Below are 19115 nucleotides of genomic sequence, written 5' to 3'. Positions count from 1 at the left end.
GCTTGTATATACACTGTTCAACCGAATCCATGCGAAGGTCACACACACACACACACACACACACACACTCTTTTTTTGGAGTTTTATGTTTGACTGTAGCAGGCCACAGTTTTTGTAAATCTGCAGGCCACACACTCAACTACACACACCCCCCTAAACAAAACGCAAACTGTACAGAGGCCTGAAAAAGAATTGCACACCTTTCCTCTCTCTGCTGGTCCCGAAACCCTAAAACAGCTGAGCCTTGAAGAGTTTCAGCAGGCAGGGCACGTGTTCACTGCGTACTGATTTCCAGCTGCGCGCTACTGCACTGAGGGCTTAGAGGGTGCAGTCGTGCAGGGCAGACAGGTCGCGCAAGATCGCGAGCAGGCCTGCACACAGCAGACGCAGACGCGCGCGCGCACCTGTGGGCAGGATGGGACTCGCGAGGACTGCGCAGGTCAGACGCACACGCACATGAGCATACATCAACACAAAGTTCAGCGTACGGAGTTTCTGTCATGACTCCAAAGATCAAGGGAAGACTCGGCCATGATGAAGCCTAGCATTAAAAGAAGCATTAAATCGGAAAAATTAGCACAAAACTGAGGTAGTTGATACGGCATATGCACCACAAAAGATAGGAAGAATTAGCACAATATCAACTAGTCTTAACTCAGACGAAAACTTACAATGTGAAGTTTGCATGTCCGCTATATGACTAAAAAATATACCTAGATGAAATATTGAATATATCGGGGCGACCAACCAAATTTGTAGGCCTAGCTCTCCAAAATTAGACACAGCCACTCAGTTAGAAATAGTCTTTGTATTTGTCCTTTCTATATATATTAATGTTTGCAGCATGATTTGAATCAAAGTGAGGAAGATGGATTTGACATCAGGAGTGTTGAATATATTGGGGCGACACACCAAATTTTTAGGCCTAGCTCTCCAAAACTAGACACAGCCACTGAGTTAGAAATAGTCTTTGTATTTGTCCTTTCTATATATACTAATGTTTGCAGCATGATTTGAATCAAAGTGAGGAAGTCATTTAGGCCCACTCTTGATGGATTTGACGCTTGTCTCTCAATTTTTTTCTTTCAAAGAGGCTACCTGGGATTGATTTGAGCTAACTTTGCCTGCATAGGAAGAGAAGAGAACTTTGGAACGAGAGCTGGCACGTGCTAAGGTGACTGCTAACAGAGTGGCTGTTGTTGTTGCCAATGAGTGGAAGGACGCCAATGACAAAGTTATGCCAGTCAAACAATGGCTTGATGAGAGGCGCTTTTTACAAGTAAATCAGTGGACAGTTCTTATTTGGAGTTGGGCTAGTGCTTACAGTCACTCTTTCAACTTAGACTCATTGTCTTTTTCATTTTCAAGGGCGAAATGCAACAGCTTCGTGACAAGCTGAGCATAGCAGAGCGCGCAGCAAAGACAGAGGCACAGCTGAAGGTATTGTATGCTTTTGACTATGACTGTTTTCTCATAAATAGTTTCGGCCTTTTACACTTACATGGGTGGTCCTGCACCCTTTTATAGGAGAAATTTCAGCTTCGCCTGAAGGTGTTGGAAGACAGCCTCAAGAGCTCCAGCAATGGTTCTTCATACCGAATTTCTCCTCGTGAAGAGGGTCCAAGGAATGTCTTGAGTGGGCCGGCAAGAGGTCGTTCAGTTGTAGGAACGGAGGATGGGTTGAATGGCCTCAACAGCAAACATCTGACTTCTGTTCCGCAAGTTAGGGGTTTTTCAAGTTCGCCTTTAAGAAATGCAAAGCTGAACAAGTCGTTTGATGGAGAAAATCCTTCAGAAAGGCTCACGAGCAAAGGAAAGAGTTTTCTCAATGGTTTTGAAGGGCTTAAAAGGTCATCAACCGCTGTTTCCAGGGTTGAGTCCAATGTCACTCCTGAAAAGAAACTTGACCCTGATAATGAACAAGCTGAGAAAACTGATGACACGGTATCTGGTCTGTTGTATGATATGTTGCAAAAGGAGGTTATTGCTTTGCGAAGGGCTGGTCACGAAAAAGATCAAAGTTTAAAAGACAAAGATGATGCAATTGAGGTTTGCTTCCTGCTTCCAACCCAATGTTTTTGTTCTGGAGCTGTCAGTGTTTGCAGCATTTTTACAGTGGCATTGTTTTGGAGCTTACAGTGTTACCGACTTTTTTTTAATGGCGATTTCTCCAGATGTTATCTAGAAAAGTAGATACACTAACAAAGGCCATGGATGTTGAAGCAAAGAAAATGCGTAGAGAAGTGGCCAATATGGAAAAGGAGGTAGTTGCAATGCGTGTTGGCAGGGAGCATGAGACGAGATCTAGGCGCCAGAGTGCTGCTAAGCTACCTTCCAAGTAGTCCTTGATCTGCCTAACAAGTAGCAGGTTTTCACAAGCTTCTTATGATGTGTACTTGTTGATTGTCGTTGTGGTTCATCATTCTTCATGTTAGCTGTAAGTATTTTATGTGTATAATGATCATTGTGTAGAGTCACCCGTTCTACTTCATCATAGCTTATCAAATTTGGCCTGGCCATCCATATTCCTACGTTCTACAGTGATCTGTTTATATACGGATCCATGCTAACACCTTTGGACGAAACAACATGTCTTAGAAAGTGTATCTCTTGTAAAAAGAACTCACTTTCCTTCCCATTGATAACCAATCTGTGTTCCCATAATGACTTGAGAACTGGCAACAAATGCTCTCGATGTTCTTCTTTTGCATTTGGAGAAAACAATGATGTCGTGGAAAAATGTTCTTACACACCGTCGATACTGTCTAAAGATCCAATCCATCATCCTGTTGAACATTGCAGGAGCTATTTGTGGTACCTAAAGGCATCACCAAATACTCAAACAATCTGAAGGATGTCTTGAATACGGTCTTGTATACATCTCTGGGAGCCATCATGATCTGATGATAGCTACTTTTAAGATCGATTCTACTGAGGCAAGTAGAACCTTGCAATCTATCATGTATATCGTCTATCTTGGGTATTGGAATCCTATTCTTGATGGTAGTGTGGTAAGTGTGTGCATAGAGTCAATGTCTAGTGAGCTATTTTCTATCCTTTGTTTGTTCTACAGGCTTAATCAAGGGCATGTACTTGATCACTCTTCTATTAAGAGAGGTATGCCACAACTTCGATGACGTGGCTTGGACATTTAAGGGCACTACACTTAAAAAGGCCGGACACATAATTGGTGACGTGGCAACTTCTAACGAAGTGATGACGTGGCTGTACTTCCGCAAAACATGCCGCATTTTACGGCTGCTGACATGGTAGACATATGAACAGCCCTTGCCTATTTTGCTGCAGATTTTGGGGACTGTTTTTAGAAACTTCATGCTTTTGGGGGGATGCCCAATTAATGGCCCCTTGTACCTATAAAAGAGTCCCTAGAGGGAGAGCTCAGCAAACCATTGCATGGTTGCAGATTGCAGAGTTCCTTTGTCCTACGGTTGTACTCTGTGATTATCAATTAAGAAAAAAGTACCAAAAGGGACGCGAGTCTTTGGGGCCATCGAATCTGGAATCGGAACTTCGCCGCTTTGTGTCGACGACTCTCTTTCTTTTTAGTTCCAGTGTTCAGTTTGTTCTAGTTTCCGTTCATGTATTGCTATTGATTCTCGCTCAGGTGTCCAAGTTGGTTACAATATATTTATGCTATGTTTATCTTTGGTCATATTGGGCAGGCCATCCTTGAGGTTAGGGTGGATAATGTGGTGTAGGTAGTTCCACATGCCATAGCTCTTTTGAAATTTATAGTTCTCTTTACCTTCTTAGTAGTTATAAGTTTATGGTCGCATGGTTTTGCAAGTTGTCACGGACAATGCGTCCAACTGCAAGGTCATGAGAGAGATGGTGGAGACCGAGCTCTCTCGTATTATTTGGGCTCTATCTGCTGCCCACAACCTTGACTTGCTCATGGAGGATATAGGCAAATTGCCTTGGGTGTAGCCTGTTGTTTTTTATGTGGCCAAGATGACCACTTTTTTTAAGCAAGAAAAATCATGCACTTGCTATTTTTAGGAGTCACAATGCAGGTAATGTGGTGCGACACTCAAAGACTAGATTTGCATAAATGTATCTAGTACTACAAAGACTCTACAAATTGAGGGATTGTGACATATCCTATTGTTAGGGGCAAGTGCATGCGCACCCACGAGGGATGGGGTCATGGCCTCGTGGGAGCCAGCTATAAAAGATTTCAAAAGGGAAAAGCTTAAAAGGGGCCAAGTGTCGATTAGGAATTCCTTGGCCAGGCTGGATGTCACAAACTTATGACGTGGCATGTCCAACAGACAAGATCTAAAGTTATAAGGTTCCAACTTATAGGGTCCCGATTATGGGGCCCTAGGGACACTTAAAGACTAAAGAGAGAGAGAGAGAGAGAGAGAGAGAGAGAGATCTTGTAAAGGCTGATGACGTGGCAGCTGTTGGAAAGCTCCGCGTTTTGCGTTGATGACGTGTCAGGCCGTACGGACCTCTACGTTTTACGGCAGAGCTATACGGATTTCTGCGTGGGGCTCTTGCAGCTTTTGGGGCCAAGTGCTTTTGAGTTTGAAGATTTTCATGTAACTGCTTTTGAGAGCCCTCACGGCCTTTATATTGAACCCAGGGCCACTCTCTGGCTCAAATTTGCTGACGAGCTTCAGAGAAGAGAGGACCCGTGGGCATTGTAACTTTGCTCAAGCATTAATATAAAATAAAATACCGAAAGGGGCGCCAATCTTTGGGGCCAATCTCTCTGGGCACGGAACTACACCGAGCCGTGTCGACTCAATTGAACTATGATTAAAGTGTGAAGTATTTTTAAGTGATTCTCTCGCGTGTCAGGCTAGATTCTAGACTTGGGGTGTCCAGGTCTGTTACAATGGTATCAGAGCTCAGCCGATTTCTCTTCTACTGGGAAATCCGATCCCTTTTCTGCGACACACATGGATTCAGGAGATGATTCCCGCAAGAATCAGACGAACCCACCTGACAATTTTGGAACGGGTGGCAGCACGGAAAATTCAAATGGAACAATAGATAAAGAGTACGTGCCACCTCGGCCTACGGAGTACCAACTAATGGAGATGCAACGTCAACAACAGGTTGATGATTGCGCAAAGCAGATGCTCTAGTTTTCAAAGGATCTCGAGTATGCCAAATTTTTCACCCGGCACGCGATCGATGAAGTTCATTTCCAATGGCAGACAACCATTGACTTCCCATTAAAGTCAGCCCTCAAGAAACCTCCTGTCCCACGGATGTTTACTGAAGATGAACTCGATGACGTTGTCGAAAGACGAGTCAACCAACTTTTGGGGGCGAAGAAGCAATTGAAGAAACGCAACAAGGGAACAGACTACCCTGGCTATTTGGGTCATCAATCTTCTTTTGCGAATGCAAGAAAACAAAAGAAGTATGTACGCTTCGAGGGATTGTCTAGTTCGTTCTCATCTTCTTCTGAAAATTCGGATATCTCTTCCTCTTCTGATTTGAGTGATGAGGACAGAAAGGGCAAGAAACGAAAAAAGAATCAGAGATATGGAAAGAACAAGAAGAAGGCCAAGAAAAGTAGATCTTGCCACAGACCTCGACAATTTCTGACAGTTTTGACGAGGATTCGTCCTCTTCTGAGAGTTCGGACTCTGAGGACCAAATGCTTTATTCAAAGAGGAAGCATTATAGAGCAAGTCAATACGACTTTCTCGAAGACAAGAATAAGAAGACCAAAGAATTCAAGGAAGTTGGACAAGCAATCAAATTTGATACCTTTTCAAGGTTTAAAGATGCAAAGCCCTTGCCTTCATTCAGCAATTTGACATAGCTTTTCCTGGAGAGCGCTACTCAAAGCACTCAAAGATTAGACGGGCGGCATCTTATCTGAAAGGAAACGCACGGACATGGTGGTCCACTCTTCTCTTACAAAAAGAAGCACAGACCAAGTGGCTTAACTTGAAGCGACTTTTCATTTTCTCTTGGCTCACTCAGGAGTACGAGCGCGATGTGATTACAACTTGAAATTATCTTCGGATGACCAAGGGAGACACTTTGGATCTATATTGTGAAAGGTTTTGGGATGCTTTTCTACCTGCCTCTTCCTTCAAAAAGATCAGTTTTAAGCAGCAAATCGAGCGGTTTTGTTGTGGACTCCCTAAGGAGATTCAAGATTACTATCTACTACAGAAGTCCGAATCCATCCAGCAACTGATGGGACATGCTAAGCAAGGGTTAGCTATGCATTTGGGTAACTTAACTTATCCAACAGATCAACATGTGACATCAAGGACCGGACAAAATTCGACCAATGACAACAGAAGGAAAAAGAAGTTTCATAAGAAGAAAGATACTCGTCCCCATTTGACAGAGGACCAGAAATCCAAGTATCTCAAAGAAGGCAAATGTTTTGGCTGTGGAGAACAAGGGCATATTACCACACGGTGCCCCAAAAAGGCACACAAAGGACAATCAGAAGATAGGCTAGAGAGTTCCAAAACAGTTGAAGAATGCGGCAGAAAAGGAAAGATGAAAGCAAGACTGGTACCAGATTGTGTGGGGATTGATCCTTTCACCCATCCTGATCGGATGGGTGAAAGCACAGAACTTTGCTGCGCATGGGGCAAAGGACGAGATCAAGAAGCCCTCATCTTCTTTCACGGAGGTGCCAAGGCCAACTTCATTTCACCCGAATTGGCGGCTTGACTTGGAATCACGCCCGATCAAATGGGACCACAGGCATAAGCTGTTCTAGCGGCGCCTGGACGGGATGTTGCCATTACACCTATCATTGGCAAACTTCGTTTGCATTGTCGGGGATATTCAGGGCATGAGGACTTTTACATCATGCCTTTGGAAGGGTGTGATGTCCTCCTAGGAATTCCTTGGTTCCACAAGAACAATGCAGTGGTTGATTATAGAACGAGGAAAGCGACTTTGAAGAATGAGAAGGACAGAGAAATTGTACTTGATGTAAAATTGAAGGGCGAGTCCGTTTCACTTGTATCGGCTTCGGCCATTTCCAGCTTTATAAAATTTAGTCTTTTTGTTTACTCAATTTTCTTGAAAGAACTGAATGATTAACAACAATCAAATATGTCTGAATTAGAAAAGGAACAACAAGAATTTCTGCACACACAAGCTGATTGTTTCTCAGAAGGCCTACGAGGCGAGTTACTTCCACCTCGCCCTGAGGACCATACGATTGATTTGATTCCCAGAAGTACACCATCGAATTGAACACCTTATCGAGTTAACCGAGCCCAAAATGAAGAAATAATGAACCAGGTAAAAGAACTTCTGGAAAAGGGTCGTATCCAACCTAGCACTTCACCTTTCTGCCCTCCGATGTTGTTGGTATGAAAGAAAGACGAGCTCTCAATAAAATGTCATAAAATCTAATATCTAACCAACCGAAATGATTTTCTGATATTAAATTGATCACTTAATGTGGGAGAATAAACGGGAACAAGGGTTAAGATATAGATGTGCTCATAGATTTATTTCAACACGGGGCCAATGGTAAAGGGGCCCAAATGAGAAATGGTCTATCAAAGAGCAAGGCTAACCAATGGAGCAAAAGACCTTAGGGTTGGCTTCATTAAAGCCTCCAAAGGTAAGTGCTAAAAGCCTTAGGACATAGTCTTTAATTTTTAAACTTTAGGCAATTAAGGTCCAAGCAGGCAAGGGGGCAGCTTGCTTAAGCAAGGGCTGTGCTTAAGTAGGGGGCCTGCCTGCTTACCAAGTTCAAATAACTTGCCACAAAGAAGGGGGCGAGCCCTACAAAGGAGGGATATGAGTAGCATGTATGCACCTTACCAAGAGTCCATACTCTCATGAGAGGAAAGGGGCCACATGTCAGGTGTAGAGGCACACTGCTCAAGCAGGCAAGGGTTGTGCTTAAGCAAGGGGGGTGCTAGCTTAACCTCACAAGAGGGAAAGAAGGACACTTGTCAAGAGACTACCCAACTTGCCCCAAAGGCAGCCACGCTCTCATTGGCTAGAGGGCTACATGGCCCAATGAGTTTCAAGGAAAGACTAGGGAAGGGGGTTGACCAAGCTACCTCTCTCTCTCTCTCTCTCTCTCTCTCTCATTTGAGCATCCCACGAGCTCTCTCTCTCTCTCTCTCTCATTCTTCTCTTCACACACTCTTGTGAAGCAAGAACTCCATCTCCTTCTCCAAGCTTGAGAAGTTGAGTGCCTAATACAACAAGCTCTTGGCTATGGATCCAAATCCACACGAGAGAATGCTTATGCTTGCTTATCAATCTCTCTAATCTCCATTATCACTATGCTAAGCTATGCTACAAGAGCTATGAGTGATTATGGGCAAGGGGTTATTGCTTTCTCATAGAGCTACTTCTACTTCTCTCTTCTTCCTCACTCCCTGCCAGCTCTCCTCACCTTTCATGGTGTTTGAGGTTTTGGGATTGAGGTTTTGGGATTGAGGCTGGGCATTCTTCAAGTTCATGCTAATCATGTTTATTGTAGTTACCATGCTAATGCTTGGTGAGTGAAGCTTACCATCTTCACCTCATCGAGAAGGTCTCAAGGAACACAATCAGTTGTATTGTAAACAAGTCTTCCGTCTTGGAAGAATCTATAATACAAATGCCTATTGGAGAGGGGACCAGCTCCAACTAATCCGGTCCTCTATTGGTGTCAATTTCTCTAAACTCTCACTCTCTTTTACAAGTATTGTTCATGCCATGTTAATGAAGTAATGTGTTAGTGTTCTCTCTCTCTCTCTCTCTCTCTCTCTCTCTCTCTCTCTCTCTCTCTCTCTCTCTCTCTCTCCATCCAAGCACTCTCTTTTTCATTCTACATCGACTCACAAAGGAATGCTCAATATGTTATTCACTTTCCGCTCCAATTCAAGTTAAAAGGCTAATTCCATTACATTGACCAATCAGAGCATTTGGTTTCTCTTTTCTTGCTTAAGAAGAGAGGTCCTTAAGTAGCCTATAAATGGTTGATGTTGTTAATTATATTAGGGTAAGTGGAACTGGGATCTATTATCGGTTTTGTTGAGCCCACTATGTGGGGTATGGTGCACACCTCGGAAGCTTTGGACTTAATAATGGAGTCTTTTTAGACTTGCCTACGGCTTTACCATTATTGAGCCATAAGAAGTCCGAAAGGAGCTAGCCCTCGGCAATTCTTCTATGTTAGACCTACTCCTCTACTCTCCTCGAAAAAGAATGCCAAGATTTTCTCCACACTCATGCCGATTGCTTTTCAAAGGGCCTGCCAGGCGAGTTGCCATCAGCTCATCCTGAGGATCATACCATTGATTTGATACCTGAAAGCACACCACGAAAACGGCCACCACACCGTGTGAGCCGAGCCTTGTGATTGGCCCGATTTGAAGAATGTCCATGAAGTACAAGCTTCTTGGGCTTATGTTCGTACTACCGGCGGTTCATTAGAAAGTTTGTAGAGGTTGCTTCCCCTTTGCATATCTTGACACAGAAAGGAGTCCCTTTCTCGTGGGGACCCACAGAGGTGACTAGTCACCTTTCAGACATTGAAAGAGAAATTAACTACAGGACTAGCTTTGACTTAGCCGGATTTGCAGAAGTCATTCGAAGTATATTGTGATGCTTGTGGTCGTAGTCTGGGTGCGGTCTTAATGCAAGAAGGCCATGTCATTGCCTACGAGAGCCGATTGTTCTCAAGGCCGGAAATTGACAGCTCAGATATATGAGAGAGCTTTTGGCAGTTATCCATGCTCTTACTCAGTGGCGACATTATCTACTCGGAGCAGATTTTACGGTCTTCACAGATAACCAGAGTTTATGCTACTTCTTGTCATAGAGGCAGTTATCGGAAAAGCAGATGCGGTGGGCGAACATCTTGTCACAGTTTCACTTCCAGATTGTCCATGTTCAGGGACAGAAGAACTTGGTGGCAGATGCTTTGTCTCGGAAGCTGTTGGTTCTGGCTATTTCCGCGATACATCATAGGAGCTTCGAGGATATGGTGGATCAGTATGCCACAGATACAGATTTTGGAGATATTTTCACTTAGATACGGAATGGGGAGGTAGTAGCGGGATATTTCATTCGGGATGGCTACTTTAATGAAGAAAACCATGTGCGTTACACAGCCGTTAAGGAAAAAGGTTCTAACCGAATGCCACTGACTTCAAGACAAACCACGGCCTGGCAGCTAGAGCGCTACCAAGCAGACAACGACACCCTGTTGGCCCCACAGACTGGCGCCGCTTTTTGTATTTTTTTAATCTTATTATACTTGAGAAAAACCTGTAAATTCTACAAGCTGTCCCACTTTTATCGTGCTGAAATTCCTCTACTCCAACCCGATTTTGGCAACATAACCACAGTAGAAGTCTCCATGGACAAAATTCCAAGCAAACATTGACTTTCCACGCACTTTAGAGCTCTTTGCAAAACCTGGCGAGAAATTGTAGCTCATTGTGCGCTCCGATCCGCTTGCCGATCACTTTTCTGGGTAGCCCTCGAGCTCTCGCACCTGTAGGGTCACTTGCCCCTTGAATTAGACGAGATTCCTCGCGGGAAATCTCTCTAAATTTTCCTGTACAAGCACCCAATGCTTTCCCGAGGCTCCCGTGGCAAATAAACGATCCGAGCGCTTTCCAAACCTCACCAAGCTGTCCAAACCTGTCCATGGCTGTAATTGCAGGTTTTTGATCCAATTTCGCCAACATAACGGCGCAAATATCCCTGTAGGTCAAAAGTACACGTCCAGGACACTTTCCCTTGCGGTATGGAAGCTTTCCAGTGAACTACAGGTCAATTTCAGCATGCTGTAATTTTTTGTTTTGCCACTGTTAGGTGCCTACTGCCCTCTACACGCATCCCAAGGCCTTTCTAAGGCTCCCCTGGCAATTCCTTTGCAGTTTAGGTGCGAAACCCTAAACCTGCAGAAAACACAGCAGGCTGTAATTCTCTGTTTTGGACCGTTTCAAGCGGGGCAAGCACGCCTACGCGTGTCTCGTAGGCGTGTCTCAGGTGCTCCCGCACACAATGGGACAGTTTCCTTTCAAATCGGACGAGTTTTCACGCGAGAAAACTCTCCGTTTTCGCATTCCTCGGCGATGATACTGTGCGTACCAGAAGGGGATTAGCAATTAGCTAATCCGGTTCCTGTACAGAAGGCTCTTGCCTTGCCATACGTGTATAAAAACCCCAGAACTGTACATGGTCATCTGAGAAGCCCAACTAGTGGGGCATTACCATATGTGCAAAGGGGAGAGAGAGATGTGCGAGAGTAAGTCGTCGCGCTACATAGAGCAAGAAAGAAGGCAAGCTTTCCATTAAAGCTGTGATCACCTGCACCCACTACTCACACACACTGTAGCACTCCTAATGAACAAAAATCAGCCTCCCCTCTCAAATTGGGCGTCCCCTCTTCATGCAAATCTGACATATGTCTCTTTTGAGTTAATTTTCTAGTACCCACCAACTTATAAGTGTCGCGAGGGGCCTAAATGACTTTGAATTGAGCCTAGACACCTTTTACTGCTCGGATTCCAGTGCCGATTGGCCCGACCAACTCGTGGTGACCTGCCCTTCCCGACTGCGGGTGAAACTCTCGACCGTCGGTCGTTTCACACTGGCCATACAATGTCCGGCCATTTGCAACTTCAAAAAGAGGGTCCCAAAAGTAAAACAAAAATCATTGGAAAGAAACCAACAACTCAAGTTAGCAATTGCCACGTCCTCGTGATAGAAAGGAGCAGCTTTTTTTTTCCAAAGCTTAGCATGAGATACTATGACCTTTCCAGATTTCCGAAAAGATAAATGATGTCTCTTTTCAACAGAAGTTGCCCGATACTTGGAGGATTCACAGTGCTTTTCATGTGAGTCTCTTGAAGCCTTTTAAAGGCGATGTGCCCGATGATGGCGAGCCTGATGAGCAACCCGAAGTGGAGGAAAACGAGGAGATACTCGTTCCAAAACAGATTTTGGCACACAAAGAAAGAAAGGTAAATGGTAAAATAATAAGGTGATTCTTGGTTAAATTCAAGAACTATCCTGCATTGGATGCGAAGTGGATGGAGCGGCAGATACTCCTCAGATTGTGAACCTTTACCTTGAAGCAGTTGGTTTAGCATAATCTATTCCAAAATTGAACCCCGAACTCAGCTGGGCGGAATTTGGTGTAGTGGGTGTGCACAAGAGGGGAGTCTCTCCACTCCTTTGTCAATAGATTGCCCCGATTTTGATACTAAAGTCACTGATGTCTCTTTTGAGTTTCAGGGATACTGTGAGCTGAGAGTATTCTATTGTATGACTTTATGAACTAGAATTCCCAAACATGATACTGACTTGTTCTTGACTTATTTAAGTACAGGAACTGATAGACGAAATGACTACAGCATTTCGGTCTGAAAGATCTCGATAGACATGGTTGCAATAAGGATTAGTCAATGGGGCATCTATGAGGTCCCGAGTGGATCTAGATGCGATTGCTAAATACGTTGCCGATTAATCATGGTCTGAGATCCAAATGAATTTTTAAATGTGATTTTTCATGTGATGTCCTGTGATGTGACTGTCAATTGGTACATGTGCTAGATGTGTGTTTCTAGTGTGTCGGTACTAACAGTCAGTGTCTGCTAAGACAGTTCATGGCCTTTGTCTGTTTTGCAGGCGTAATTGAGGGCAATTACAATGCTTTCGAGAGGGGGGTATGTCAAAACCAGTGATGTGGCAGCCCGCCCACACACACACACCCGGAACAAAGCAAGCCCGCCAAATGCACCGCAAATTAGGTTGGCAGGTTGTATGGCAATTTGTACGGAAATCCGCTTTTTACGGATGGTGACGTGGCTGCTTTGCGTGAGAAGAAAAGCAAGGGAGAAATAAAACCTACGTAATTGCTTTTTCTACGCAATGCTGAAATTGGAGAAGCCTTTGAGTTGCTTTATTTTACTAAGCCATGTTTGGAAGAAGAAAAACTTTTTTTTTTTTTTTAAAGATGGCAGCTTTTGGGGCTCTGCTTTTAGCATCCCTTGTAAACCTTGAAGGGTAGGCAGGGCTCCCACTCTGCAGAGCATCTGGACGCAGAGTCTGAGAGTGAGACCCTCCCACTCCCTTGTACTTTGAGCACAGATTTAATACAAAAAGAAATACCGAAAGGGGCGCTAGTCTTTGGGGCCAATATCTCTTGGCACGGAACTCCGCCGGGCCGGTGTTGAATCAATTGTGAACTGTGAGCTGTTTTGAAGTGAATCTTTGCTATGTTGCGATAGAATCTTGACTTGGAGTGTCCAAGTTAGTTACACAAGCAGTTGCATCATTCTCGTCAATCTCAAGACATAGAAAGAGTTAGGCTTTCCTCTCGAGAATGGACATCTTCCTTGCAGCAGCTGGCAGAGGCTTTAGTTGCTCACTATGGAAAGATCTTCGAAGCACCGCCCCATCTTATCCAAGAAGCTAGACAGGCACGTTATCTTTTTCTGTCACATGTTGCTCCCGTCATCTCTGTGCAACAAGCGCAATATTTGGAGGTTGTGTTAAACAGTGCGAAAGAGTTGCAAGCAAGTCTGCAAGACTTGGGTAGATGGGAATCTCCTGGTTGGGACGGGCTTACTGTTGAATTCTCTCTCTCCTTTTGGGACTACCTTAAGGAACCTTTATTAGTGATGATGAATATGGCCTAGGAGAAGCAGGATGTACCCCTTTTCTGGAAGGAGAGGCTGCTAAAGCTATTGCCAAAGCATGTCTTTTGTAATCAAATTTCCCACTGGCGGCCCATCACCCTTATGCCGGTGGTTTACAAATTGATGGCCAAAATGATAGTCAACCGTATTAAGGAATACCTGCGTCAAGGACTTCATCAATCCCAATATGGTTTCATACCTCGCCGACAACACTGACAATTTGGCAAATGTCATCATAGGCATGGAATATGCGAAATACACTTAGCAAGATGTGTTGGTTATGCAGGTTGACATTATAAAGGCCTTTGATACTATGTTATGGGATTATATTGCAGAAACAATGCAAAGGTCAGGATTTGGGCCAAAAAGCTCGTAGGTGGTCTTCCTCCTGTATGCTCAGAGCACTTCTGCAGGCCTGTTGGGTGGTTCTATCACAAGTGCCTGGACTCTAGGGCGTTCATTCAGACAAGGGTGTCCTCTCAGTGCTTCGCTTTATGCAATTGCTTCGCACCCTTGTTGTTACGTCTTAAGGCCCTCACTTCTTCGGGTCGTTTACACGGTCTTGCTCTACCTTCCGAAAAGCAATTTATTGATCCTTTCTCTTACTTCAAGTTTTCGCTTGGACAAGCCCTACATTATGCTTACGATGTGGGAGATCTCTCTCTTGAAGCTGACAATATTTTCTTTGATTGTTTTCAGCTTTCGGAGCATCACAATGCTCCGTTTTTTGTACTTGTTTATTGTGGATTTTCCTCACTTTGAGGTTTCCCACTTGTAAATTAAATCATGATTTACCAAAAAAAAAAGTGTGTGTTTGTGTGTGTGGTGTCCTTATCGGCAGTGACGGTTGGTTTTGGGTGTAGTGAATCCTTTTGCCACTTGTTTGTCGCGCAACTTTGCTCTTTGCAACTCCAACACTGCGCAGGCCCTTCTCAGCGTGCCGGTGGTTGAAGATAGTTTTCACCTGCACGTGGCCCTTCTGTCAGATTCTAGTGTGAGTGACCGTTGGTGTGTGTGTGTATTTACTTTCAGTAGGAGGTTCTTTTTTTCGGGTGTGTTCAGCAGAGTCTTTCCTAGAAATCTTGAAAAAAAACAAAATATGAAGTGGGTGCGAGTCCAGTGTGTGCTCTAGAAAGTGCAGTTTTGATTGGATATGGCAGAAGCAGTTGTATATGAGCGTAGGAAGCAGGCGGATCTTTCCTCGATGGATGCTGCAAATATCATCAAAGAGTGTTTGTCAGAGGATTTTGTTGATGCTCCGAATGCTTGGGAAGGTCAGCAGCCAGCTACTGAAGTGGTTATTCCGGTTCAGCAGCTTATGGATCCGGTTGCACAGTATGCGTTGAATGCGGTCATTTTGTTCTTCCTTGGCAAGATGCCCTCGGCACAAGACGTAGGTCAATGGGTTGATTTCCTGTTTAAAAGACAAGCTGTTCGAGGAGTGTATTCTAGTGCCCATGGTTTTTATGAGGTGTTATTGGCAGACATGGAAGCTTGCTCGCAATTATTGGAAATGTCGCCCTTGTTTTTCAATATGCAAATGACACATGTATTGCCATGGGCGCTTACTAAAGACTATCAGAGCTTGATACGACATAGGTGCCCATTTTGGGTGGAAATAGTTGGATTTCCACGAACTTGGAAGCATTTCTTGCCTCTCCTAGCTGTTCAGTTGGGCAAAGTGATATGCCCCCCAAACTTGGATTCTAATTCCAATAGATTTTGTGTGTTGTGGGATACGGATAAGCCGACGCCGTCAAGAATAAAGGTTGACTCTAGTGATCCAATGGTAGGCAAAAGGCTGTTTAAACTCAAATGGGAAAAATTTGCAAGTGCATGTTTCAGTTGTAGAAAATTTGGCCATATGCAGTCTGAATGCCAAGAATCTTTGTTGAAACTCCCACCCTATGTTGTTCCTACGTCTGGAACCCATGTTCCGTCTCCCTCCTCTTCGTTTGTGAGACCAAAGATGGGGGATGCTAATGGAAGCATGCAAGCCAAACAGGGAAAAGATCAAAATAAAAGCATGCCTAATGTGCATCCTGCTGCAAAGGCAGATACCAAAGGTAAAGCCAAAATATCAGATTCTACAGATGGTTGGCAAACTTCAAAGAAGCCAGTTAAGCCTCATGTTTCGCCTGTTTCAAGAAATTATGTGTCTGCTTTGGATGCGAGAAGTGGTAGACCTTCCACATCTATATCTCATGATCACAAATCGCTAGTTGAAGCGTGGGACAGAGTGGTACACTCATATAAAGATGCTCTACTTGGTTCAACATCTGGGTCGTTGCCTTTGCATCAGAATCCCCACCAAGGAACGCATATGCAGTCCGCTTTATTGACTGTTAGTATGGAAGCGGATGTGCCTATGGGCAATACCACTTGAGGATAGTGCTTCATGCTTCGCTTGTAAATACTGTACAAATGCACTCTCCTCTTAGATGCTTTACATATAATGTGCGTGGATTGTGCAACCACGGCATTATGTACATACAAATAAAGCAGATATAGTGGTATTACAAGAGCATAATCAGCATGATTTGTAGGGCAATCTTCGTATTATGCGGGATTCTAGAGTGCTTACGTTGGTACGGGTGCTTTCTCGGGTGTTTTGATGATGGTGCATCATGAATGGCAGCTGGTTTCAGCTCATAATGATCCGGCGGGCCGTTGGATGGTGGTTCAACGTCTTGTCCAAGGGAATATTCTGGAATTTGTTGGTATTTATGCTTATAATGCCTCGGCACAAAGAAGCCATCTTTGGCAACAATTGGTCAAATACCCCAGGCATTCACATGCTTTTTGGTGCGGGGATTTTAATAATGCACCTGCAAACATGGACAACACAACTAGTCACTCGCATATGTTAAGCTCTGAATGTTCTTCTTGGGATGCCATGGTGAGCAATACTCGTGTCTTGGATCTATGGGCCAGTACGCACTCTTCAGAGCGGGGTTATACATTTACTCATAATGCTCACTCTAGATATAGAGCACGATTGGATGGCTGGTATGCACTGGACAGTCCGCAATATGATATGTTTACATGTGATATGAGGATTGATCTTTCTTTTACCTTATTCGATCATTTTCCTCTTTGGCTATGGGCCTATTTTGAGGCATTAGATGTAGATTTCCCGCTCCTTCGTAAGCGGTTGTTGTATATTAATAATGCATATCGTTCACATAGAGCATTTCAAACTTTGATTGAAGCGGTAATTCCTCCGCTTATCTCTCATATGTTTATTGATGTGGATGTGGCCTGTTATCGTTTTGTCATGCACATCCAGGCAGTCATAAAGGATTATGGTTCGTGGTACATGTACGAGTTGAGAAATAAAGTGCAGGAAGATAAGGAGACCTATCAAGCATTGGGAAGTCTTGCAGATACTAGAAGGCTTACTGATTCAGAACAAGAGGAATTATGCTCAGCTAAAACCTCGTTGATGCATAATGATAAGAGAAAACTTGTAAAATGAAAAATTAGATCTAGGCAATACGCTTTTATGGATAAAGGTTGTTCATCAAAACAGTTCTTTAAGCATTTGCATCATTCGAGGACATATGCCTCTATCAAAAGGGTTAAAGACGAGGCTAGGCAATGGACGACCAAGAAAGGTCAATTGGCAGACTCAATGGTGGATCATTTTCAACGAGTTTTTGCCAAGCCTAAGGCTCCCTTGACTGAGGTTTTGCAAGCTAGACAGTTATTATTGTCTTATGTACATCCTATATTGACAATGAATGATGTGGCTACCCTTGAGGCCAGTTTTACTGAGGACGAGTTGCACGGCAGTTTGTTGCATATTGGTCGTTGGAAATTGCCTGGATGGGACGAGCTTACGGTTGAATTTTTCCTTCGCTTTTGGGAATTCCTTACGCAGCCTCTCCTTTTCATGATAAATCATACATGGACCACGCAATCTTTGCCGCAATTGTGGAAAGGACTAGTGAAATTGTTGCCTAAGCAAGCATTGTGTGAATACTTCTCACATTGGCGTCCAGTAACGCGTATGCCAGTCGTTTACAAATTGTTGTCAAAAATGAGAGCTATTCGTGTTGCTGATCATTTGTTTTCCGGCATACATCCGGCTCAGTATGGATTTATTCCTCGCAGGAAAATTATTGATAATATTGCTAACGCTTTTATTGGAATTGAGTATGCAAAATACACTGGACAAGATGTGCTTATCATGCAGATTGATATAGAGAAAGCATTTGACACTGTTCATTGGGACTTCATTGCTCAGATCATGACGGCTTTGGACCCAGGATGCGTCAGGTAGTCTATTTCCTTTATGAAAACAATCAATCTGTCGGAATTCTTGATAGTAAGCTGACTCGGTTATGGGATCTTGGTCGATCGGTCAGGCAAGGATGCCCTTTGAGTGCCATGTTGTATGCTATTGCTACACATCCTCTGTTGTTGTATCTGGACTCCTTAACAGCATCAGGTTGGCTACATGGATTGCAACTGCCAGCTCATGATCATTTTGTGGCACAAGCGTATGGGGATGACTCCATGTTCTGGCCTAGAAATCAACCTGAGGACGTTCGTTGTGTTATGGAAGCACTACGTATTTATGGGTTGGCGGCAGGTCTGCAAGTGAATTTTCGCAAATCTAAATTGTTGCCCTTGCATCAAATGGATTGATATACTATGTTATGGCCAGGTGAGATAGTGAAGTTTGATCAAATTGTAAGGCATTTGGTTATCCGTTGGCTTGGTCGATTAACAATACAAAGTTGTTGCAATGGGTTGAGAATAAATTGAGGTGTAAATTGCATTATTGGAAATTATCTACCTAGCCACTCCATGTAAGACTCAAAATAGAAAATAGTGCAGTCTATTTTGGTGGCATACATGCAATTTTCTTGCTTTTGTTGCATTGGCCACCCCGTCCTCTTCGGGATTTTATGTCTCGGATTCTGAAGCACTTCTGGTCCACTTCCTCTCACAAAAAAGGCTTGCGATTGCTTGCGATGGATAAGCTTTGTACTCCAAAACGTTGTGGTGGTCTAAATATCCTTCATTTGTGTTCTCATATTACAACAAGGAAGGCTACTTTGTTGTTGGTGCCGGTTGAGCAAAAACAGCCTTGGACGCAGATGTTTGCGTTTTTGTGCTCTCATGCGGTTTCCACGTCAGCTTTCGGCCATTGGCAGCCGTTGTATTGGGATGTGGTTTTTGGTAAAGTTGAAGCTTCAATTCCGGGATGTCCCTTTGCTTCCAGTCTAGTGGTAGATGTCACAAACCGGTGACGTGGCATGCCAGTACACATCCACACACACCCCGATGGTACTCCCACATTTGCCTGGTGGTTGTCCTTGTACTGCTGACGTTGCAGCGGCAGATTTTCAGCTCTACGCAAAAAGCATGGGCAGCTTTTGGGCCATGCAATCCAGCCTCTTTGCTTTTTCTACGTAAAACAGCACGCGCGCGCGCGCGCACACACACACACACACACACACACAGAGTTCTGCTTTA

At 44.0% G+C, this 19115-nt stretch overlaps 2 protein-coding genes across 13 annotated transcripts in view; both read left to right on the top strand.

The window, feature by feature from the left end:
• The window catches only part of LOC147433966 (microtubule-associated protein 70-1-like), an 89381-nt gene that overhangs the window by 30190 nt on the left and 40076 nt on the right, over positions 1-19115 (top strand). For 5 of the 12 annotated variants that reach the window (XM_086490586.1, XM_086490583.1, XM_086490585.1 and 2 more), the window contains 4 exons: positions 1133-1279; positions 1369-1440; positions 1528-2049; positions 2175-2338. In XM_086490586.1, coding sequence (XP_086346712.1) covers positions 1133-1279; positions 1369-1440; positions 1528-2049; positions 2175-2338 — 905 coding nt within the window. Of the gene's footprint in view, positions 1-1132; positions 1280-1368; positions 1441-1527; positions 2050-2174; positions 2369-2802; positions 2937-19115 lie in introns of all 12 variants that reach the window. The other 7 variants (XM_086490592.1, XM_086490589.1, XM_086490590.1 and 4 more) reach the window with 4 other exon arrangements.
• Positions 15520-16020, top strand: LOC147433967 (uncharacterized). Its single transcript, XM_086489947.1, has one exon. It carries the CDS (start codon positions 15598-15600, stop codon positions 16012-16014), a length of 417 nt encoding a protein of 138 aa, XP_086346073.1. The 5' UTR covers positions 15520-15597; the 3' UTR covers positions 16015-16020.

The sequence above is a fragment of the Adiantum capillus-veneris genome, chromosome 19 (assembly GCF_014529385.1).
Source record: "Adiantum capillus-veneris isolate H3 chromosome 19, ASM1452938v2, whole genome shotgun sequence".
NCBI classification, from domain to species: domain Eukaryota; kingdom Viridiplantae; phylum Streptophyta; class Polypodiopsida; order Polypodiales; family Pteridaceae; genus Adiantum; species Adiantum capillus-veneris.
The sequence above is the reverse complement of the archived record's forward strand: the minus strand, read 5'-3'. Positions and strand labels throughout refer to the sequence as shown.

Excerpts from the sequence above, each read along its gene's own strand:
- LOC147433967 (XM_086489947.1), top strand. The coding sequence starts at position 15,598 with ATGGGGGATGCTAATGGAAGCATGCAAGCCAAACAGGGAAAAGATCAA.